The sequence below is a fragment of the Neolamprologus multifasciatus genome, chromosome 18, assembly GCF_963576455.1.
Source record: "Neolamprologus multifasciatus chromosome 18, fNeoMul1.2, whole genome shotgun sequence".
In the NCBI taxonomy this organism is placed as follows: Eukaryota; Metazoa; Chordata; class Actinopteri; order Cichliformes; family Cichlidae; genus Neolamprologus; species Neolamprologus multifasciatus.
This window is the reverse complement of record NC_140456.1, coordinates 34,502,438-34,527,454: the sequence shown is the minus strand read 5'-3', so window position 1 is coordinate 34,527,454 and position 25,017 is coordinate 34,502,438. Positions and strand designations below refer to the sequence as shown.

The following is a 25,017-nucleotide window of genomic DNA, read 5'->3' as shown; positions in this document are numbered from 1 at the left end:
ATTATAGGCCAATCTCCAACCTTCCTTTCATATCAAAAATCCTTGAAAGAGTAGTTGTCAAACAGCTAACAGATCATCTGCAGAGGAATGGTTTATTTGAAGAGTTTCAGTCAGGTTTCAGATCATCACAGCACAGAAACAGCTTTAGTGAAGGTTACAGATGATCTTCTTATGGCCTCTGACAGTGGACTCATCTCTGTGCTTGTCCTTCTTGACCTTAGTGCAGCATTCGATACTGTTGACCATAATATCCTATTAGAGCGATTAGAACATGCTGTAGGTATTACAGGTATTGCACTGCAGTGGTTTGTATCATATCTATCTAATAGACTCCAATTTGTGCATGTAAATGGAGAGTCCTCTTCACACACTGAGGTTAATTATGGAGTTCCACAGGGTTCAGTGCTAGGACCAATTCTGTTTACATTATACATGCTTCCCCTAGGCAGCATCATTAGAAGACATAGCATACATTTTCACTGCTATGCAGATGACACCCAGCTCTATCTGTCCATGAAGCCAGATAACACACACCAATTAGTTAAACTGCAGGAATGTCTTAAAGACATAAAGACCTGGATGGCCACTAACTTTCTGCTTCTTAATTCAGATAAAACTGAGGTCATTGTACTCGGCGCTGAAAAGCTTAGAAATATGGTATCTAACCAGATTCTTACTCTGGATGGCATTACCTTGGCCTCCAGTAACACTGTGAGGAACCTTGGAGTCATTTTTGACCAGGATATGTCCTTCAACGCACATATTAAACAAATATGTAAGACTGCGTTCTTCCATTTGCGCAACATCTCTAAAATTAGAAATATCCTGTCTCAGAGTGACGCTGAAAAACTAGTTCATGCATTTATTACTTCCAGGCTGGACTACTGCAATTCATTATTATCAGGATGTCCAAAAAACTCACTGAAAAGCCTTCAGTTAATCCAAAATGCTGCAGCAAGAGTACTGACAGGGACTAGAAAGAGAGAGCATATTTCTCCTGTTTTGGCTTCCCTTCATTGGCTTCCTGTTAAATCCAGAATTGAATTCAAAATCCTGCTCCTCACATACAAGGTCTTAAATAATCAGGCCCCATCTTATCTTAATGACCTTGTAGTACCATATCACCCTATTAGAGCACTTCGCTCTCGCTCTGCAGGCCTACTTGTTGTTCCTAGAGTATTTAAAAGTAGAATGGGAGGGAGAACCTTCAGTTTTCAGGCCCCTCTTCTGTGGAACCAGCTTCCAGTTTGGATTCGGGAGACAGACACTATCTCTACTTTTAAGATTAGGCTTCAAACTTTCCTTTTTGCTAAAGCATATAGTTAGGGCTGGACCAGGTGACCCTGAATCCTCCCTTAGTTATGCTGCAATAGATGTAGGCTGCCGGGGGATTCCCATGATGCATTGAGTTTTTCCTTTCCAGTCACCTTTCTCACTCACTATGTATTAACAGACCTCTCTGTATTGAATCATATCTGTTATTAATCTCTGTCTCTCTTCCACAGCATGTCTTTATCCTGTCTTCCTTCTCTCACCCCAACCGGTCGCAGCAGATGGCCCCGCCCCTCCCTGAGCCTGGTTCTGCCAGAGGTTTCTTCCTGTTAAAAGGGAGTTTTTCCTTCCCACTGTCGCCAAAGTGCTGCTCATAGGGGGTCATATGATTGTTGGGCTTTTCTCTGTATCTATGAAGCGCCTTGAGGCGACATTTGTTGTGATTTGGCGCTATATAAATAAAATTGAATTGAAATTGAATTGAATTGAATTGAATAGTTAGAGATTCTGTCTGGAACAAAGCACGAATATTCTTATCACTTTTACTACGGTTTGTTAGACAGATTCTTCCTATGTGTGAATCTAAAGGGTTGGGGAGAGAAACCGATGATATGCAAGGTTGAATACCTTTAAAAAGCATTATAAAACCCGTAGGTATTGCATCAAATAATATGGCATATTCTTTGGGTGTGGCTGGAAATTTATAGGTGTTTAAGAATTCTGAATAAGACATAAGCTGCCCATTAGGATTAAACAGCTGATTCACTAAAACAATCCGTTTCTCAACCCAGAAAAAAAATAATGATTTATTTTTATACACTATGTTCCTATTATTCCAAATTGAATACGTATGGGGTGTAAAGTTATGTTTATATATAAGGGACCAAGCTAATAGAACTTGTTTGTGAAACATCGAAAGGTTTTCTGGGAGCTTATCTATATTATAATCACAACCTAAGATAAAACTTAGACCACCAAACTTAGAGAAAATGTAGTGAGGAATAAAATTCCAAATGGATACATGTGCATACTCTCCTGCACGCAACGGGCTTTGGAGTTGACGTAACGTCGCAATGCATTGTGGGAGCGCAGCACCATATTGGCAGGCCACGAATCAAAACAAGATTGCTACGAACCATTCTGAAAAGCAGCTCAAAAGAAAAAGGACGGTATAGAGACAGATTGTGTCCAGATGCAAAGAGACGGTACTTGCAGAAAATAGCGTGCATTGGAAATGTGGACCCATATGAAATACAGCCGTGGAGTAGACCAAAGTGCTATTGACTTAGCATGATATATTCTCGTACCTTGTCTGTGGAGTCAGCGCATACACGGTGCACCAGTTTTGCAATTATAAATCTCTGGAGGGACTCATCCAATTCACCAAGGACTGGGTACAAGATTGTGAGTACGCCGTCATTCAAACAAAGGTAAGTCAGCTTGAGTACTGCGAGTAAAATGCGTTTGATTCCCCCTGAACATTCAGATTAGTGCAGCATGAATTCATTCATGAGGGGAAATTACAGTGAGAACATGTGGAGGCTCTGTTAGAAAGATAACATAGTGAGATCAGTGCATTGATGTGACAGTGAAGGATTTAGTTATTCTCTATGGTTAAAGAAATTGCACTAATTAATTCATATTTATTATAAATAATCCTAATTACACATCTTGCTTCCTTGTTTGTGTGCTGTGTCACTAAAAATACATTTTATTTTAGTTTTATACATCGATTAATGACCTGCAGAATCTCCTTATCATATTACGTGTCCATAATTGTCACTTAAAGTCGAACTTTATGCTTTCTCACTCTTGAAAGTGATGACATCCTTGCATTACATACTTTAGGTTCATTTTTTGCTGATAGGTTTCTAAAAAGAAACAGGCAGATTTAAAATATAACATGCAGGGTTCTATAGATGGATACATAAAAGCACTTTATTTGTTACATTTATGATAAATGGATTTGAAAGTAGATTAAACACATTTATGTCGGCCTTGGCTTATTAAAGTTCTTGTCTTTAATTGAACTTTGTCTGTGTGTGTTTCAGGTGCTGCACTCTCAAAGACTGAATGAACCAGCATTGCAGCCATGGGTCATTGTGAGCATCACAGGGAAGGTTGAAGCCGCCCACTGCAGCTGTATGGCCGGAGTCATGGAGACCTGCAGCCATGTCGCTGTGGCACAAGGACTGTTACAGATGAACCTGAATACTGGGTGTTAGATTTGTATTGTTGGTTGTCATTTATGCTTAGAGATATTTAACCATATATGCTTAGAGGTGTATAATCGATTGTGTAGTGATAGGATGTGTGATCCTTAGGAGTCTGCAAAGACTTTGTGCGCATTCCAGAGTGTTCTGGCATGCACACTCACAATCTTAGGGTCATGGGAAGAGGTCGTATCTTTTCTTGCTGATATATGGTATAGCAAACACATCTATATCTGTTTTAGTCTAAGTGCCTTTTGTTTAGATGAACTGCTGGACTTCCAGACCAGCAGGTAAGCTACAAAGCTATCACTGGGTTTTGCTGGGTAATATGACCAAGATACAGCCAGAGATTGGCCATAAGATAGACTTCTCTTCTTCAGCTGCCCAAAAAAGGCTCTCCATCAAAACATAAACAGACCATCTGTAGTGACAGGTAAAAGGAGCCGTCCTCAAAAAAGAAATTCCACCTGCTACTGTGGAGGAGTTGTCTCAACTGATGGGGAAATATTTCTCCAAGCATAGTTCTGTTCTGAATAACCCATAATGTTGTATTTAGGGGGCCATGTAAATAATTAGCATTTACTGAATATGTAGTTACTAAGTACCACTGTTCAAAAGTTGAATAAAGAAACAAACTAATGTTTGCCTATTTTTAATTAAAAGCACTTTGTAGAACATCACATCAGTTACAATGTAGAATCAATGTCATGTATAGTTAACAAATGACAAAATGTTCACATAAAATCATGACAGCATTTAAATAACATCACACACACTACTAGCATTCTGTAATTTACTGTCTCTTTTGAAAACTTATCACTACATATACAGCACAAGACTTTTAAGAATATTTAACAAGAGCATTTCCCTGCTTTTACTACCACACTGGGGCACATGTTCACCAGACGCAGCAAACCTTCACCATCTTATCCAGGAGGGTCACCTCTTCACCCTCACATGGAAGAAGTAATCTGATTGGCATAGTGGTGTGTAGCATGTAGTTTGAAGCAAAGATTTCGTAGTGCCCCATGTGTAGTGTTGGAACCCAGTCAGGATTTGTTTCATTCATTTCATCGGCTGGTTTGCTGCAATAATGCCAAATAATTAGCAACTCTATAAATAGAAGGTAGTTCTGCATGTTTGTTCTACAGGGTGGGCCATTTATATGGATACACCATAATAAAATGGGAATGTTTGGTGATATTTAAGTCCGGTTTGTGGCACATTAGTATATGTGAGGGGGCAAACTCCTCAAGATGGGTGGTGACCATGGTGGCCATTTAGAAGTCGGCCATCTTGGATACAACTTTTGTTTTTTCAATAGGAAGAGGGCCATGTGACACATCAAACTTATTGGTAATGTCACAAGAAAAACAATGGTGTGCTTGGTTTCAACGTAACTTTATTCTTTTATGAGTTATTTACAAGTTTCTCTTTGTTCACAGCCATTGACATGTTGAAGAGATGGCCCACCCTGTAATTTGCTATGACCTCAGAGCGCATTGAAAATAAAAAGAGTAATATGAACTTATTTAGAACTTACCAGAATGAAAATACTGGAGCACACCAACAGATATCTGTGGCTGGTAGAGAACTGAATATCAGCTCGTCTCACAGCTGCTATCCAGGCTAGACGCCTTCTTTTGGTAACATCCAACACATAAGCTCCCTCATGATGCTTCCAGGTGAGGAAACAATGACAAGAGCCCATTTTCAAGCTTATTCCTTTGCCAGTAGTGCAATCTAACATTACAACCAACCACACAGCACGCATTTGTTTGGCCTGCTAATATGGCGCCTTGACCAAAAATCCTGGCTACTCCCCATCCCATAAGATCACGCTCCAGAGTCCTATTAACGTACGGCTCTAGAAAGAAGACGCTGCATTTTTAACTCTGAGGGAGATGGAGAATGAGCCTATTTCCAAAAAAAGTGAAGTGTGTTCCTTTAAGTACTATATTGTATATATTGTCAAAAAGTAAAGTGTACATAGCAGTTGTTGTATCTTGTTTACTGCATCACTGACAGATAATTTCAAAGTCAAGTGAACCAGTGGCGTGTCCAGTGGGGTGGCCTGTGCCCCCCCCCCCAGGCCACCCCCTCAAGCAGACTGGCCACCCCAGGTGCCACCCCAAAGAATTCAATCAAATATCAAATGTATGATTATGTTTTCACGGTGAAGCTCAGATATCCGAGTGTAAGTGAATGCAGCACCGGCTTCTGCACTATGAGCATCACGTTAGCAAAGGTAGGAGAGCCAAGCACGAAAGACGGCACCGCAGAAAACAATTTTTCGGCGAAAGAAAATGAGGAGAGAATAAAAGTTTGTTGAGTTTTGTAAACTTTGGTGAAATTAGAATACCAAGGAAAAAATAACACTTAAAGAATTATTGCAACCGTCGAATATTTCAGACAGTAGGCTGCTGGAGCGAGCTAACATAAGAGTTATGAGTTATAAGATATAATCCAAGTCGTAACATTGCTGTATGGAGCTGCAGATTTGGCCATTTGCCCGGTGGGCTGATGACTTTTTTTTTTTTTTAATGGCATGAACAATGAGAGGTGGTGGGCTGGCCAGATGCTGGCCGATGTGTAAAAATAACTCAGTTAGTTACTTAGTTAGTAGAGTTGCCAACGGCTCCTTTAAAAGTGGAATGGTCCCTCATTCAGAGAAAATATTACGAGTTTTGTATTGAGCTGAGAAGAGACGCAGTTTGTCCCGTACTTTAGCTAGAATGAAAAAAAGACACAAAGCTGGATTTATTCTGTCTTTGCTGCACAGCTGTTTCTTCTTCTCTCCTCTCTCTCCTGTTGCTACTTCAATCATTAAACTGATCAATGATCAGCTGATCGTCTCTCTTGTTTGTTTATCACTTTGCTCCAGAAAGAGGAAACCAGCAGATGTCGTGCTAAACAACAGCAGCACGTTTAAGCTTGATCAGCTGTTGTTAGAATTTATTTAATATTAATTTCTAGTATCAGCTGATGTTTGCTGGAGCCACAGCTGTAAAGCTGCTGGTCATGATGGTTTGGTTATCTGGTGAGAGGGAAACATGAAGATGAAACCAGGAGATGTCCTTACTGAATCATCAGAGCTGAACAGGTGATGGAGAAACAGGTTTACCTTTTAGGTGACATGGATGAGTTGAAGTTATGAACTGTTTCTGAGAGACAAATAACACCAGGATCCTTTTCTAAGTAGCTGACAGCTGGTAACTGTGCAGGGGCGGGTCTAGCAAAGTGTTGCCAGGGGGGCAGGTAGGGCATTAACAGGGTAGTGATGGGTCGGTCACGAACGAAATGGCTCTTAGAGCTGGATCTTTGAAGTGAACGATGTGAGCTGGCTCCTTATTGGGAGGCGTGGGTTGTTTTTTTTTCTTTCTCCTGCCCTCTCTTTCACTTTTTTTTGCTTCACGCTGCAAGTCACCCTTGTGTTTGCGCTGAGCAGAGACGCCAAACAGATCCTTGCGTTTGCGCCCCTCCCCCCTCTGCTCAGGGCTGAGCTGAGGGGGCGGGACGGTAGTTACACTCACAACAGCAGTAGCACACAACAAGAGCAGGAGGGAGAGGGAAAGAAAGAGAGTCGGGAGCAACAACAAGAGACAACACCGGCACATTGGAAAGGTACAGTAAAGAAAATGAGTGACACCAAGAAAAGAAGCAAAGTCTGGAGCTATTTCAATCTTATTGACAAAACAAAGGCAGAGTTTTAGAGTCTACGAGAAAAGGATATCATATAGAGCCGGCTCCACAAACAACATGCACAGGCACCTGAGAACTGTCCACCCATCAGTGCAATGGGAAGATAAAACGCAGTCAGTTGAGTGTGATATTAATATTTCTAAATGCCAACCTTTCCCTTAATTAAAGATCTGGGCGTCCCCCCCCCCTTTTTTTTCCATATTTTAATTTATATTTTACTGTGTTGTGGTTTGCAGTGTTTTGTGTTGTTTCACTTTAAATTTGTTTAAAAGGAAAAAGCTGAAAATTTAAGTAGTTAAAAGTTGAAATGTATGAAATGTAAATAGTTGGTTTTTGTATTTTATAATTTATTTATTACATTTTATGTGGAGTGAATAAATAAAAGTATATTTACAGAGGCCCCTACAGACAAAGCACACACTCCAAAACACAACAGCAGTGCTCCAGGATGCTAGGGGGCAGTGTTGAGCTTTTGTTACCTCGTGGCTACACAAGCCAGGAAGTACCAACAATCCGATTGGGTGTGTGGTAGTAACAGGTAAATGAAGTTTTTTTTTAAATTATTTGAATATATATACATATATGAGTGTTTGTGTATTAATACAAAAACAATAGACATATGCATTCAGTTGTGTAATTTAAGTGATCTAGTTGCTCTGTTTGGGAAGTTCAGTTCACGCTAGAAATGTGTTTTGGAGTTTGTACGTGTTTCGTCTCTAGGGTCCCCATAAATATTTATATATAAACATACATAAAGAAAACCACGTTTTTTTACGTTACTAATTCCTTTTGTGCATAATTTTATATTGTTGTTGATAATTAATTTATTAAAGCAACAAAACAACCTAAAGAGCCGGTTCTCTAAAAAGAGCCGGAAATCCCATCACTATAACAGGGAAAGGGGGGCACAAAGAAATACTTTTCTTTCTTATTCTCATTTAAAAAGTCTCGCTTTTATTAAATAATTATCTGAATCTTGCGAACAAAGTTTTTATCTGACGTAAAATTTATAGAAATCATACATATACCAAGACAACAAGTGTACAATTTTCTGTCCCAGTCCAGCCCTGCAGGTTAATACTGGCAGTGTCACAATGCCAGCTGACTGTATTTCATCATCAGCCAGTGTTGTTCTTTATACATCAATATTACCAAAGTTTACCATAAGGCAGCATAGAAAGTATTTACTTGCTTTCAGGTTTTATTCAAATGTTAGTCTTTTCATTTGTTTCCCCACTTTTTTCCTGTTTCAAAATCAAACACCAGTTTGTGAGAAGATTATCTTCTTTTTTTAACAGGCAGATAAAGTTTTGCATTGGCTAATTTGCCAATTGTATGTTACAGTTTTTTCTGATTGCTTAAGCACATTTTTTGTAACTATTGGCTATTTTTGCAAAACTCTACACACAAATAAGAAAACCTGTCACCCAATTATCAAAACATTGTAGTTCTCTTGCAAAAGCGAACACAGCTAGATTAACTCTTCACACCTTCGTAAAAATGGTGTTTTCGTATCAAACAGTACACACAAGCCATCATCTACTAAGCACACAATGCGCCAACTGCACACTGATGGTATGAATACAAAACACATCTGGCTTTTGCTTTCTCTGTGTACAGATGTCAATTGAACATTCTGCCTCTGCCCCCAACATCTGGACGTCTAGCAATTCTGTAAAGTAACAATTTCAGTATTTTTGCATGTATGGTACTGTTGTGTTTCTCATTAGAGTATGGCAGTGCTACAAAGTACTTACCGATTCTCATTTCGAAATGTCCTAATGATGCTTGCCACAGTGTAGCGGCTCAGTTTAGGCTGAACCCGTTGGCCAGCTTCCCTCAGGGTCATCCCATGGTTGATGACATGGTCCACTATTGTAGCCCTGATGTCATCAGTTATTCTGTTTCTTACTCTTCTTACCCTTCCTCTTTCCCCTCCTCGTCCTCTTCTTGCTCCTCTTTGTCCTCTTCCTCTAACTTCCTCTAACCCTCTTGCTTCTTCACCTCCACATCCTCTTCCTCCAACTTCTTCACCTCCACGTCCTCTTCCTCCAACTTCTTCACCTCCACGTCCTCTTCCTCCAACTTCTTCACCTCCACGTCCTCTCCCTCGGCCTCCTCTGATTCTCACTCTTCTCACTCTTACTGCTCCTTCCATTGTACTCCACATAGACAGCTTACCTGTGGCCTGTTTATAGTGCTTAGGCTGATTGCAAAGTGGACTAATTATCTAAAGCAGTTTTCACATGTGAAAGTGTGCCAGACAGTTGGCAAAATAGTGTTAATGATAGCCATACATGTGTATAATTTTGCTAGGAGTGTGTTGGAAATTTGGTAATTGAGTGTAAGCAGTGAGTTGTGCCTACAGTTTTGCAAAGTGTGTGTTACAAAATTGCAAACTGAGTGCAAAGCAGTGTTTGTGCTTTTAGTTTTGCAAACTCAGTGAGTGGTTTTGCTATAAGTGTTAATAGTTTTAGAAATTGTGCTATAAGAATCACAGTTAGGGTTTAAGCATTCAGAAAAAACTGTAAAATCTCGTTCTAATAAGACTTACAGTTTTTTCTGAATGCTTAAACCCTAACTGTGATTCTTACAGCACAATTTCTAAAACTATTAACACTTATAGCAAAACCACTCACTGAGTTTGCAAAACTAAAAGCACAAACACTGCTTTGCACTCAGTTTGCAATTTTGTAACACACACTTTGCAAAACTGTAGGCACAACTCACTGCTTACACTCAATTACCAAATTTCCAACACACTCCTAGCAAAATTATACACATGTATGGCTATCATTAACACTATTTTGCCAACTGTCTGGCACACTTTCACATGTGAAAACTGCTTTAGATAATTAGTCCACTTTGCAATCAGCCTAAGCACTATAAACAGGCCACAGGTAAGCTGTCTATGTGGAGTACAATGGAAGGAGCAGTAAGAGTGAGAAGAGTGAGAATCAGAGGAGGCCGAGGGAGAGGACGTGGAGGTGAAGAAGTTGGAGGAAGAGGACATGGAGGTGAAGAAGTTGGAGGAAGAGGACGTGGAGGTGAAGAAGTTGGAGGAAGAGGACGTGGAGGTGAAGAAGCAAGAGGGTTAGAGGAAGTTAGAGGAAGAGGACAAAGAGGAGCAAGAAGAGAACGAGGAGGGGAAAGAGGAAGGGTAAGAAGAGTAAGAAACAGAATAACTGATGACATCAGAGCTACAATAGTGGACCATGTCATCAACCATGGGATGACCCTGAGGGAAGCTGGCCAACGGGTTCAGCCTAAACTGAGCCGCTACACTGTGGCAAGCATCATTAGGACATTTCGAAATGAGAATCGGTAAGTACTTTGTAGCACTGCCATACTCTAATGAGAAACACAACAGTACCATACATGCAAAAACACTGAAATTGTTACTTTACAGAATTGCTAGACGTCCAGATGTTGGGGGCAGAGGCAGAATGTTCAATTGACATCTGTACACAGAGAAAGCAAAAGCCAGATGTGTTTTGTATTCATACCATCAGTGTGCAGTTGGCGCATTGTGTGCTTAGTAGATGATGGCTTGTGTGTACTGTTTGATACGAAAACACCATTTTTACGAAGGTGTGAAGAGTTAATCTAGCTGTGTTCGCTTTTGCAAGAGAACTACAATGTTTTGATAATTGGGTGACAGGTTTTCTTATTTGTGTGTAGAGTTTTGCAAAAATAGCCAATAGTTACAAAAAATGTGCTTAAGCAATCAGAAAAAACTGTAAAAGCACATTCGGTTATTAGGTTTATAGGGTTATTGAATTATAGTTAACGGTTGGTAGATTTTTTTTAAACATTATCTGCCAATTATATCTGCCACTCATCTCCAAATCTGTGCCCCTACCTGGCCCCCCCAAAATAATTTTTCTAGACACGCCACTGAAGTGAACGCTACATTATAGTGAGATATTGTATAATGTGAAATATTATACGCAAATGAATAAACAATTAGATGAGACATGATCATAAATAATAATATACTGCTGAATTTTAAAAAAAGCATAATTTTGAAACGTGTTATGTACTCTTTTTCAGCCATGTCACAGCCTCCAAAATGTTAATCCTGTGCAAGGGTCTGCAGAGAGTGACAGCTGAACACCAAACCAGAGTAACTACAGGAAAACTGAAAGAGTTGGTGGATGCTCTCTGTGCATCCATGGACAGAAAATTCCACAGAATGGAATATAATGCTGTTCTCTCTGAAACCACCATTCTTGATCCAAGATTCAAGAAGCTGGTATTTAATGACAACAGAGCGGTGGATGAAGCTCTTCAGAGGATAACTGCAGCAGCAGGATCCAGCCAACCAACTCCACTGCCAGGGAACCAAGAGGGAGACGAGGATGAACAGAAGGAGCAACAAGCATCTGCTGTTTGGAGGTTCTTTGAAGAACAAGCAAGTAGAGACACCACCAGAAGGAATCCCTCAGCAGATGCAATACTGGAAGTGAGATCCTACATTGATGAGCCCCTTTGCCAGGGAAGTGCAGATCCACTGAGCTGGTGGGAGACAAAGGCTTATACTCATCCACGTCTTACCCATGATGACACGGAGACTTTGCATTGTAGCAACATCAGTCCCCTCAGAGAGAATCTTCTCCAAAACAGGACAAATAATGAATGACAGAAGAAACCGGATCAGCTCCTCAAAGCTAAGGCACTCGATATTCCTGAATACCAACCTTTCCGTCAATTAAAGATCTGGTTGTTCATTTTTTCTTTTTGTTTTGTGTATTGTAATCGATATTTTATTGTGTTGTGGTTTGTAGTGTTTTGTGTTCTTTCGTTTGGAATTGGTTTAAAAGGAAAAAAGCTGAAAATTTAAAAGGAAAAAAGTTGAATTGTAAATAGTTGGTTTTTGTACTTTATAATTTTTTTTTTTTACATTTTGTGTGCTGTGAATCAAGGTTATTATCGTTAACGAAAACTAACGAAATAACGAAAACTAGAAGTGAAAAAACATTTTCGTTAACGGAAATAAAAATAAAAACAAAAAAAGGAAAACTAACTAAAACTATAATGAGTGTTCACAAAACTAACTAAAATTAACTGAATTTATAGCAAAAATGTGTTTAGTTTTCATTGATGTGTGCGTGTCATACAATAGTCAAGGGTGAAAATGAAGTTTAGTTTCCAGATTGTTTTCTTGCTGTGTCTCATTATGCCAGCAGGTGGCAGCACGTTAGTCGAGTCGTCTGTGTTGCTGCTCCGTCCACGCGCAGAATCATGTCAGGAAAAGTCGGGAGCCGGAGTCCAATTTGGGATTACTTTGAATATGACTGTGTTTTGGATAAAGCAAGTGTCTTGTAGTGGAAACAGACAAATTATGAGGGACAAATCCCACAAACCTTAAAGTGCACTTGAAAAGCTCACACAAGAAGGCTAACCTAGCTTACCTTAAGAAGGTAAGGGAGCACACTCAACCCTCATCCCCAGAAAACAGAAGCTAACCCCAGGCAAGGCAGCGTGATGCATCCCGAGACAACAGGACGGGGATATCTACACAACTGTGTGAGTCAATTACCTTCAAAAAGTTTATCAATTCACTTGAACCACAATTACGAACACCCGGTGCTGCGAGAGTTAATAGTCTCATTGGGGCCAAGATATACATTTTATAGTTGCCTGGTATCAATGGTTGTTCATCTGCCTTTATTTATTTATTTAAAGAACCCATAGGTGGGAATGTGAGTTGTCTGTCTCTGCGTGTTAGCCCTGCGACAGACAGGCGACCTGTCCAGGGTGCAGTATGGTAGCTGGAATAGCAACATACCCAAGGATGAGCAGAATGACTGATATGATGAAACTGGGATTTTGTTACACTTAATTATTGCAAACACAACTAAAACTATAACTGAAACTAATCAAAACTAAACTGAAACTAAGGATTTTCAAAAAAATCAAAACTAAACTAAACTAGCAAACAATTGGTAAAAACTAATTAAAACTGATATAAAATTGAAAATCTGAAGTCAAAACTAAATAAAAATAAAAACTAATGAAAATTGCAAAACTATTAAAACCCTGCTGTGAATAAATACAAGAATATTTATATGATAAACATTTATAAATAAAAAAAGACATTTTTTACATTAGTAGTTCATTGTGTACATAATTTTATATTATTGTTAATAATAAATTAATTAAAGCAACAAAACAACCTGAAGAGTCGGTTGGGAGCTGAAAGAGCCGGTTCTCTAAAAAGAGCTGGAAATCCCATCACTAGATCTCACTTTAAAGTGGTGTGACTGACTTGGCTGATTAGTGCACAGTGAAAACTTCTAATTGATTCACAAAAGGCCGAGTCAAAGGACTTTCTGAGTCTCTTTTTCCCAAACCTTCTCTGTTCTCATAAGCATTTTACCAACAGTACAAATACCTATGAAACGCTTTACTTTCACTTTAATTACAAATTAAATAATTTATTTAGATAAGATAAGATAAGATAACTCTTTATTGTCATTGCACAGTCATACATAGTACAATAGTACAATGAAATTGGAAAACTGTCCTACGTCGGCACTACATATAACACAACACGACACGATATGACACATCACAACGCAACACAAACAACACAACACAGTATAATAACTTAGTAATAAAAAAAGAAGAAGAAGTGTATTTGTATTGCACACTGTTATTATTGCACATTAATTATTATTGCACCTTGTTATAAATATAAATATTATTATTATTATTATTGTTTTAAACATTGTTACCTCCCCCCTAAAAAAGTCCAGGGAGGTAGCCAATCAGGTCAGCTGTTTGCATTGATCAGGGCTATTGCCCTGTTGTAAAAGCTGTCCTTGAGTCTATTTGTTCGGGACCTCAGCAGCCTGAACCTCCTGCCGGACGGCAGCAGCTTAAACACCCGGTGTCCTGGGTGTGTACCGTCCCGTAGGATGCTGCGTGCCCTCTTGAGACAGCGAGTGCTGTACAGGTCCTTCAGGGAGGGAAGAGGATGTCCAATGATTTTTTGGGCCATATTGATGACCCTCTGGAGTGCCTTTCTGTGTGCTGTGGTGCAGCTGGAGAACCACACACCGATGCAATACGTCAGCACACTTTCAATGGAGCAGCGGTAGAAGACGGTCAGCAGCTCCTTCTTCAGGTCCATTTTTCTGAGGATTCTCAGAAAGTGGAGACGCTGTTGGGCCGTCTTTAAGACCGCAGAGGTGTTAGAGCTCCATTGGAGGTCTGTGTCTATGTGCACTCCCAGAAACTTGAAACTGGAGACCCTTTCCACGCACTCCCCGTTGATGCTGACAGGCTGCAGCTCGGACTTCCTCCTTCTGAAGTCAACTACCAGTTCTTTTGTCTTGGTGGTATTAAGGTCCAGGTTGTTATCTACACACCAATCTGACAGCCTCTGAACTTCAGCTCTGTACGCCGTCTCATCTCCCCCAGAGATGAGCCCCACCACGGTGGTATCATCTGCAAACTTGATGACTGTGTTGTCTGGGTGGGAACTAACACAGTCATGTGTGTACAGAGTGTACAGTAGGGGACTCAGTACACAGCCTTGTGGAGAGCCGGTGTTGAGGCTGAGGGCTGAGGAAAGATGAGGCCCCACTCTAACTCTCTGTACACGGTCTGAGAGGAAGTCTCTGATCCAGCGGCAGGTGGTAGAAGGAAGTCCGATTTCCAGCAGTTTAACTATTAGTTTGTCCGGGAGTATCGTGTTGAAAGCAGAGCTAAAGTCAACAAAGAGCAGCCTGGCGTAACGGCCCTGCACTTCCAGGTGAGAGATGGTGGTGTGGAGCGGTGTAGCAATGGCATCTTCAGTTGATCTGTTAGCTCTGTATGCAAACTGGAGCGGGTCGAGTGTGGGTGGCAGCCAGGACATGATGTGACGTCGGACCAGTTTCTCAAAGCACTTCATTATAACAGGTGTTAGAGCAACTGGTCGGTAGTCGTTGAGGCTGCTAATGTTAGTACGCTTTGGCAGTGGGACAATTGTGGCTGACTTCAGGCACGGCGGGATGCAGGACTGGGACAGTGAAGAGTTGAAGATCTTAGTGAAGACCCCAGCCAGCTGGTCTGCACACTCTTTTAGGACCCTTGCGGTTACCCCATCTGGTCCGGCGGCCTTCCTGGGGTTCACTGCCCTCAGTGTGCGCCTCACCTCATATTCCTGCACTATGAGGGCTGCTGCTGCTGTCCGATGTTTTTGCTGCTGCTGCCTCTGGTCCCTTCACCTCAAAGCGTGCGAAGAAGTGGTTCAGCTCCTCCGCAAGCTCCGCGTTACCCTCAGTCAACGTGGTATTGCAAGGTTTGTAGTTGGTTAAGTGCTGAACTCCCTGCCATACCTGTCGTGAGTTGTTGGTGCTGAAGTGGTCTTCGATCCTGCTCTTGTACGCTGCCTTGGCCTCTCTGATGCCTCTTTTCAACTCAGATCTGGCTGCACTGTACTGCATACCATCACCGGATCTAAAAGCGGCGTCACGTTGCTTCAGCAGGACCTGGACCTCTTTAGTCATCCAGGGTTTCTGGTTGGAGACGTTTGTCCACAGTGACACTGTTGACACAGAAGTAAATATATGAGAGCACTGATGTTGTGTGCTCTTCAAGGTCCTGATGTTCGAACACGCTCCAGTCCGTGTTTTCAAAACAGTCCTGCAGCTGATGTGATGCACCTTCTGGCCAGGTTTTCACAGTTTTTGTGACTGGGGGGGCTCTTCTCCTAATGGGAGTGTATGCAGGGATCAGCAGCATGGGCATGTGGTCTGACAAACCTAGATGTGGTAGAGCGGTTGCTCTGTAGCCTTTTTGGATGTTGCTGTAGGCTTTATCCAGTGTGTTTTTCCCCCTCGTTGCACATGTAATATGCTGTTCAAATCTGGGGAATACTGACCTTAAATCAGCATGGTTGAAGTCCCCAGCTATAATGTGCACTGCATTTGGATGGGAGCTCTGCTGGTTGCTTATTGTCTTGTGCAGCTCCTCCATGGCCGAGTTAGCATTAGCATCGGGTGGTACGTACACGGCCGTTACCATGACAACAGTAAACTCGCGAGGTATGTAGACGGGTCTGCACTTCACAGTCAAATATTCCAAATCCGGGGAACAATGGCTGTCTACAGTCTTTGTATTTTTGCACCAGCTGTCATTGGTGTAGATGCATAAACCCCCTCCTTTGATCTTACCGGAGTGGCCGTTCCTGTCGTGACGGTGGACCGTGTGGCCTGCTAGCTCAATAGCCGAGTCCGGAATTGATGGCTGCAGCCAAGTCTCTGTGAGCAATATTATGCTGCTGTCCCGTACACACTTGTTGACTGCAATCTGTAATCTCAGTTCGTCGATTTTGTTGGTTATGGACCTGACGTTGGAGAGGAAAATACTCGGAAGCGGTGGCTCAAATGGCTGTTTCTTTAGCCGAGCTAGTGGGCCCGCCCTGCAGCCACGCTTTTGCCTCCTTTGTTTACGTTTCCTCTTTGTCTTGCCGCTGGGAAGAACCAACCACGGAGACTCTGGCGCTCTTATTATGTCCTCCGGAATGCCGTGAAAGTGGTGGTAGTCCGATGTAATGCTCCTTGCACAGCGTAATCCCAAACTCAGAAGGTCCTGACGACTGTAGGTGGACTCTACTCGATGTATAATAGTAAAAAACACACACATCCAAACAGATACACGTAGAAAAAGTAAAAAACAAAACACCGAACGTGAGGAGCAGTGAGCCGCTGCGTCTGTGCGCGCCGCCATCTTTAATGCTTCCATTCAACAAAAATGAATCAGCCATTGATTTCACCTGACCCTGAACTTTTGCAAGTGGAAAAAAACATTTTTTTATGTTTTCCTGTAGATCACGGCTTCCTCTTGGACCCTTTCAGGTGGAACTCTTTCTATCCAAGTGACTTTTCTCAAACTTCCAGAAAATAGTCACAGAGCGTCCTCGTGCAATCAAAACAACCCTATAGTTCACAAAATAGGTCCTTTTGAACACCCGTTCAGTTCACCTTCTACCAAATCAAACCTGAGTCATCAGTCTAATTCAAACTGTGTGTGACAAGTTAGAGTACTACAGTCATACTAACCTGACATGAGTCAGCACTTAAACTGCGTATGTTGATACGTACTCTATATTACCAAAAGTATTTGCTCAACTGCCTTCACACACATATAACACTGAGGGACATCTCATTCTTAATCCACAAGGTTTAATATGATGTCAGTCCACCCTTTGTAGCTAACTCTTCTGGGACGGCTTTCCACAAGGTTCAGGAGTGTTTATGAGACTTTTTGAACATTCTTCCAGACACATACATGTGAGGTCAAACACTGATGTTGGACGAGAAGGCCTGATTTGACTGGCTGAGTTCCCGTCTTTCCCAGTTACTTCGGGTTTGTTATAATATCACAAGCAGGGTTGAATTTTTAGGAGCAATTCACTGAGATCCTGAGAACAGCACATTCTTTCACAAATGTTTGTAAAAGCAGATGCTGGATTAAACAAACAAACAAACAGTTTTCCTCTTTGAAGCCAAGTTTCTAAAGAAGCTTTGGAGGAACGATTTCAACCAGTTTTGTCCGTTATTTAAAAAGACATTTATTTGCTAATCATTCAACATCACCACTTGTGTATAACGCTGATTTTATTCCCTTTGTGTCCAGGCTGAGACTCCAGGTGTCTCCCTCGGCTCATTTACTCCAAATCAGAAGCATCAGATTTGTGGAGACACTCTGCCTGCCAGACACAGCTCAGGGCAATGAAACATGTCGATCCTCCACAATTTAAATGTATTTAAATGTATAAATGATCAAGTGTGATCAAACTTACATCTGAAAAATTACATTAAATGTCAAACATTAAGTATTTAATTTTTGTTACATTTTAGAAGTTCGAACTTCAAAGACATTAAGTTTACAGTCATATATGATCAAGAAAATCAACAATCTTCACATTTCAGAAACTGGAACCAGCTTTAAATGTGACTCAAATAATTATAAAACAATCAATTCTCTAATCATTGACTAACTGATGAATCACTGCAGCTCTAATATATTTTTGCATTTGACAACCCACAACAGCAACTACAGAATAAAACCACTAACCAGACTGATGGAAGATTTCAAACATGCTGAATATGAAGAGTAGTATCATTTAAACTCACATGATTATCAGTTAACCCTTTAAGACCTACCATAGAACCAAGTCCACCAGAGCTTATATTATATGTTTACATGCTGTAGTGCTGTTTTTGGGAGCATTTCAAGTTGCTGTACATCAATACAACCATTACAGCCCAGATTTTAATAATATGTATGAATTAAGTGCATAGAAATTACATAAACTGCAAAAAAGTGCAATAAACTACAAAAAAATTGAAAATCGTTTTTGTTTTTTTAACATATATTTCTAGTTAGAGAAATTTAAGAGGCTTATCCCTCAAAACTGTAAATACAAAAAAGTTGCACAAAATAGTTTCCCACCACAGGAAATTTATTTTGAGTGTCTTCATAGTTTTATTTTTGAAATACACCAATTTTTATACACTGCAGGAAAAACGAAAATAAATATTATAATGCAGATTTGCAAAAAAGCAGCATATGCATCAAAATAAACTATTTCCAGCAGTGCAATATGAGTCCTAAGCATCCCAGAAACCACACAGAAAGTCATAAAGTCAAAGATAACTTTTAAAAACACCAGTATAGGCTCATGAGGCCCTGATGGTAAAAAACTAAATTTCTGCAAAATGACGTCACTTGCTGTTTCGGGCAGGTCATGGCGGACATGCGATAGTTCGCGCTGACGTCTATTCCAACGTAGGAAGTGTTACAAACAGCTGATCGGATCGGCAAAGCGTGTTTCTGGAATATTATGTTTTTGTTGCTGCAAGTGCTTTTTATGCAGTTTTTACAAAGCTATATGTGGAAGGAAACTGTGACCGAGGACAAGCTGGTGGCATAAGATGTAAGTACAACTCCTCCGGTTTCATATGCAAAAATAATTATTGCGCTAGCTCACGTGGTTGCAGAGCTACCGGGATTTAAAAATAGTTACGCAAAACGGAGCGTGCTGCTCTGACCGGCTTTAAAGGGTTAAAGAACAAATTCAGATTTATATTGATGTAAGGTATATAAATGTAAGTACAGTTTGAATCAGTGCAACATTATTTTCACTGAACTTCTTAGCTTCTAAAATGTAAAGCCTCATTTAGAAACTACACAAGCACATATAACGGTCAGGGATCAACATGAACCTGTCTTCTCTATTTGACTTTAATCAACTCTGCAGTGTCTCCATCATCCCAAAGACAGAGTCCAGCATAGAGCGGCTGAGTGAATGTGGTGTGGACTCTGTGGAGGAGAGTCATGGTTTCAGAGACGCTGTAGAAGGACAGAATACCTGCTCTGTGATCCAGGTACACTCCTACTCTGGAGGACCGAGGACCTGAGAGGACAGTTTGGACTTTGTTGCAAAAAAATTGAAAACTGTTTGTGTCACAATATAATGCCCAAGATTTGTCATTATATCCAAAAAAACATTCGTCGCCCTTTCCTGCTCTGCTGATATTCTTGTAGGCAACTGCTATACAAACTCCTCCCCCTCTCCACTCCACCTCCCAGTAACAACTTCCAGTCAGACTCTCTCTGCTCAGGACCTGATAACATCCAGTGAATCTGTCCGGATGATCAGAATAAGACCATTTTTGTTTCATTAATGTTACTTTTCTGTCCCCCTCAGATAATAACAGATGTGTGTTTGCTGTGTTTGGATCAAATGTGATTTCATGTGAATATTTTAAGAATCCAGCTCTGGTCTTTGGCTCTGGTGGTGACACTTCAGTGACTGTCAGTGAGATGTTTGTCCGTTCCTCTCTCAGAATGTCCTGTAGTTTATCTCTGACCTCTGACACAGCTGCTGTCACATCCTCAAAGTAGCTCCGAGGACGGATATTGATGCTGGATGAGTCTGTAGACTCACTGAGGGCTGACAGTGAGGGGTAGTTGTGTAGAAACTGGATGTGATCCTCTGTGTGTGAGAGCTGCTTCAGCTCAGCATCTTTCCTCTTCAGCTCAGCGATCTCCTGCTCCAGCTTCTCCTGAAGCTCTTTGACTCGACTCACTTCAGTTTCCTGCTGGGATCTGATCTGCTGCTTCACATCAGAGCTTCTTTTCTGGATGAGACGGATCAGCTCAGTGAAGATCTTCTCACTGTGCTCCACTGTTTGATCAGCAGACTGATTGATGGCCTCCACCTCCTGTTGAAGCAGCTTCACATCTTTCTCTCGCTCCTGGATTCTCTGCTGGATGTTTACTCGTCTCACCTCGAGCTCCTTCTGCTTCTCAGTCCTTTCTGCTGCAGCTGGGACTGTTTCATGGCCTTTATGTTCATCCACAGAGCAGAGATAACAGATACTCTGCTGATCAGTACGACAGAAAATCTTCATCACCTCATCATGACGAGAGCAGATGTTCTCCTGGAGCTTCTTGGAGGGGGCCACCAGCTTGTGTTTCTTTAATGGAGCCGCATCATAGTGAGGTTGAAGGTGTTTCTCACAGTAAGAAATTAAACAGACTAAACAGGACTTGATGGCTTTCAGCTTCCTCCCTGTGCAGACATCACAGGCCACATCTTCAGGTCCAGCATAGCAGTGATCAGCTGGAGCAGCTTGGAGTCCAGTCTTCTTCAGCTTAACCGCTGAACATTTACCTGTTTAAATCATGAGACCAGTCACTACACAGAGATACTTCTGAATGTGGACGATGTGTCTTCTGCTGCAGTTCTGCTTGTGTTGAGTGATGGAAACAACTGATCGATCTAAACTCTTTAAACGTCAAAGTTGATCATTAGATTTTTATGACACAACAGTGGTGAGTGTTCCCACCTTCTGCTCTTTGTAACTTAACGCGATCGTTCAGTTTTCGAGTTGTGGACATGATTGTGGAGAATATCTTCGCAGTAGCGATTGACCGCAAAGTAAAGTTACCGGAAATGTACAACCCCACATCCGGTCTCAAACCAGGAAGTTAGCATTTTCTCGTACACAGGGTCAATTACTTTCAAAGCAGAAATAAGCAAATAAATAAGTAAATAAATAAACAAATAAGCAAATAAGAAAGCAGAAATAAGGGTGACATGAATGTAAATGTGTGAGCTGACATAGACGACAGCTACATGCAGTCTGAAAAACCTTTGTTGTCAAGTTTGCAGGTATATCAGTACGAGACATTCTTACATAGAAGAGTCTGTTAAAGTCTCTAACTCAGTGAAGCATTATTGGTCCCGTCTGTTTGGATAAATATAGTAAGTTGATGTTTGTGCATTTATTGACACATTTCTTAAGTGCTGATCCAGTTCAGGATCACAGTGGAGCTGCAGCTGGATATGTTCAGTAAATAAACCTCACAAAAGTTAACAATAAACCTGCATCCATGTACGTTGTTGTCCACAGGATGAGAAAATCAGACTGGAAGACTGTGGAACATGTTAATAAATGTTTGTGTCTTTCACAGGAGGCGCTGGACGGTTTCCCTAATAGTTCCTGGTGAATCAAAGCAGAACCATAAAGGCTGCTGGACTGCATGATGGCCCTGAGCAGTCATCCTGTTAAAGGAGGAACCAGTTAGAAGCTGTTTTCAAAGTAGCTGAGCAGATTTCATCTTAAGTAAGCGATTAACTGTTTGTTCATCTGTTCTGCCACTTAAAGAGCATTTAAGGACGTCGTTTGAGTGTCCAGTTGAATTAATTCTACTGGCTCTCATGGTCATTTGTGATTATGGACATATTTTCATGTTCATCCAGCTGTTTAGTAAATTCTATTTAGTAATATCTGTCAGCTATAAAATGTAATATAAGTATAAAAATATCTAAATATCTCCTGCCTGTTATATTTTAATGATGTAAGACCAGACGTCTGTTATCGTGTTACATTAGCATTCCTCACATATCAATGAGATGCTGTACAGTACAAACTGACACAGCAGAGGGATAACGACGGCTATTCAACATCGTCACACGACACATTCGAGCTGCATGACGCAGACAAAGTGACTAAATCATCTTTTTTGTGGTTTATTGTCTTCAAACCAGCAGACAAAGCTGATGGCAGAAGATGTCGGAGAAGAACTTCAGGCCGTGTACTGAAAAGGTATTTTTTCTTGTTATCAAAAGACATTTGGAGTGACGGCTTCTACAACTGTGCTGAAGTAAAGCTTAAAGTCACAGTGTTGATATTCAGCACAAAGAGAAAAGCTCACTTGTTTGAATTTATTTACAATCATAGTTTTATAAATTCTGACTGTAAACATCTTTGATATTGTTTGACACTCGATATCAGCTTTAATTTGAAGGTTTCTTTGTCCCTATGAGCCATTTACACTGACCAGTGTCAGTTTAACTGTAACACATTCATTATTTAGTTCCAACATTTCTAAGAGAAATAACTGAATGTAAAAAATGGCAGCCCTCAGGCCAGGTTTAATTGATAGAGATACATGCATGCATTATGAAATTTATGTATCCCAGATAATGGTTACTCATCTAGTCCTGGCAGACCCACCTCTTCCTCCCAAGTTAACTGCAACCCAAAAGAACTAGTGGGGCTATTTACACACTCACAACCAGTGTGGGGTAAAAAGAGCCACCAAAAGGCTGTCAGCCTGCACAGATACAGATGTGCTAAAAGCTATAAGAGTCTACTTATGGAGAAACCTTCTAAGTCTAACAGGGGACAGGTACTCCTGCCCAAATAACATGATATAACCCCACATACAGCCCAGCCATAAAGTGAACCAAGTTATTTAGTTAAAGACAGCATGGGACCAAATGCATGTAACCAGCCTGCACCAACCTGACATTTCTTCCTCCTGAATTAAATGAATGAATGGATGAAAGTTAAATGACTACAAACCTAAAGCCACTAGTTGCCACACTGGAGCTCCCTGACACTGTGTGTTAACCGTATTTAGCTTGTATCAACAGTTGTAACAGGCTAAGCCGCCTGAGACACTGCATTGAATGATTGTTCCTGTCTTAATGGTTTCAGCTCAGATGTTCTGCTTTTTCCTTTCAGTAGATCAAAGCAGCTCGTGCTCTGTCTGCTTCCATTATGATGGCAAGAAGAAGAAGACTGCTTCAGCGAAGTGGCGTTCATGGTCTCAGTGAACAGTCGTGGTCACGCACTGCATGTGGTTTTAAGACTAAGTCATCTGGAACATGAATAATTATTTCCCCAGGAAATGTTCATCATCCGTTATCACAATGCAGATAGTTTACAGCAAAACTGGGGACTCGTTTAGAGCTTCAACTTATGGAAATATGAATGTTATTGTGAACTTTTGAACTCTGCTGGATTGGTTGAGGAGGTTGGTGGAGCCGACATCAGTGCTGAGTTTCTACGGTGACGTGGTTCAGCCCTCGTGACAGTTTCAGTCAGTTTCTGTAATTCTGCTTCACATTTGTCTCTATTTTCACTCTAATCCATTATACTGGTCTACACGCTGCACCGATCCATTGTAGAGAGAGCTGAGCTAAGCTCTCAATTTACAGACCAGTCTCATCCTTACTCTCACCTGTGGTCACGAGCTTTCTGTGGTGATCGAAAGAACACGATGGCGACACAAGCGGTGGAGAAAAGGGCGACTTGGTTGGGAATTATTTATTTTAATGTCTATATTTAGAGTTTCAATGAGTTTTTTTTTTCACTTACGATATTATTTTTCAATGCCAATATTTTTTTTTTGTTTCATTTTAAACTGGCTTCTTTTAACCCCATAAGAAATCAGATGAATCAGATGATGAAGCGCAGAGAGCGGAGCTGCGGCATGAAGAAGCAGTGATGTGTGATACCACCGATGTCCTGTCCGATCAGATACAAGTAATATTCAGGTATCGACGATACTGATCCGATACTTTGTACAAAAACTTATTTTATTTATTGTGTCTCAAATTATAGCTTCATAATGCTTATAGGACAGCAGATTACTTGTTCTTATTGCTTAATAATAAACAATTATCATATAGAAATAAGAACCTGAAGCTGTGCTATTTGAACACGTTGCCTGCAGCACTAACGGACTCCGTGAGAGACGTCTGTCTCGCCCTAGCAGCACCTGTCCCTCTCCTCCTCTTCAGTTCGTCTCAACATACGCTCGTCATATTCTGTGATGTGATTTACTCTGAGGTGCTTGATGAGGTTAGTGGTGTTGCCACATCACCTCACTGTCTTGCCACATGTATCGCAAACCACGTCTTTGCTGTTTGTGGAGGTAAAATACGTCCGCACATGACTCCGTTTACGCTCAGCTATTGTTGTGAGTGTGCACGCCAAGGAGCTGCCACACATTTATACAGCTGTGTTTCACACATGACTATGAAAGAGGAAGAGGAAGTAGTTCCTTCCAATGTAGATGATCAGAATGATATAGTTTCTTTCCACTGTGTTCCTGTTAATGATAAACTACAAATCTACCCTAAATTACTAAAATATCGATATTTTAATGTGAGAATCGATTGTAGAATATAAATGATTGGTATCGGAGGAATCGATATTTCAGTATCCATCACATCACTATGAAGAAGTCAGGAGTGACACGTGAGGTGATGCAGGGCCTGTATGATGGTGGTGAGACGTGCTGCTGCTGATGAACCACCATAAACATGTTGCCGCTAGAGTGAGAGGAGCAAAAAAATTTATCTTAAAATCTTTTTTAAAACTGCTGCTGTGTCTGCACCATTTGCTCTACAGGTCTGATTTTACCCTCAAAACGTAGCCATCGCTGTCCTCTTTCATCCAATGTGTTTATTATAGTAATACGTGTTATGGTTTTTTCATAAATGTCACTGATGCACAGCCTCCTCCCT

The 25,017-nt window shown here is 40.9% G+C and overlaps 1 protein-coding gene across 1 annotated transcript; it reads right to left on the bottom strand.

Moving 5' to 3' along the window:
* Nucleotides 1–18,695: 18,695 nt before the first annotated feature.
* Nucleotides 18,696–20,857, bottom strand: LOC146498461 (tripartite motif-containing protein 16-like; the record flags this gene model as incomplete). The annotated part of the gene is made up of 1 exon (XM_085140526.1): nucleotides 18,696–20,857. A coding segment is annotated over one exon (1,437 nt), but the record flags the coding sequence as incomplete, so codon positions are not given.
* Between the last annotated feature and the right edge of the window lie 4,160 nt (nucleotides 20,858–25,017).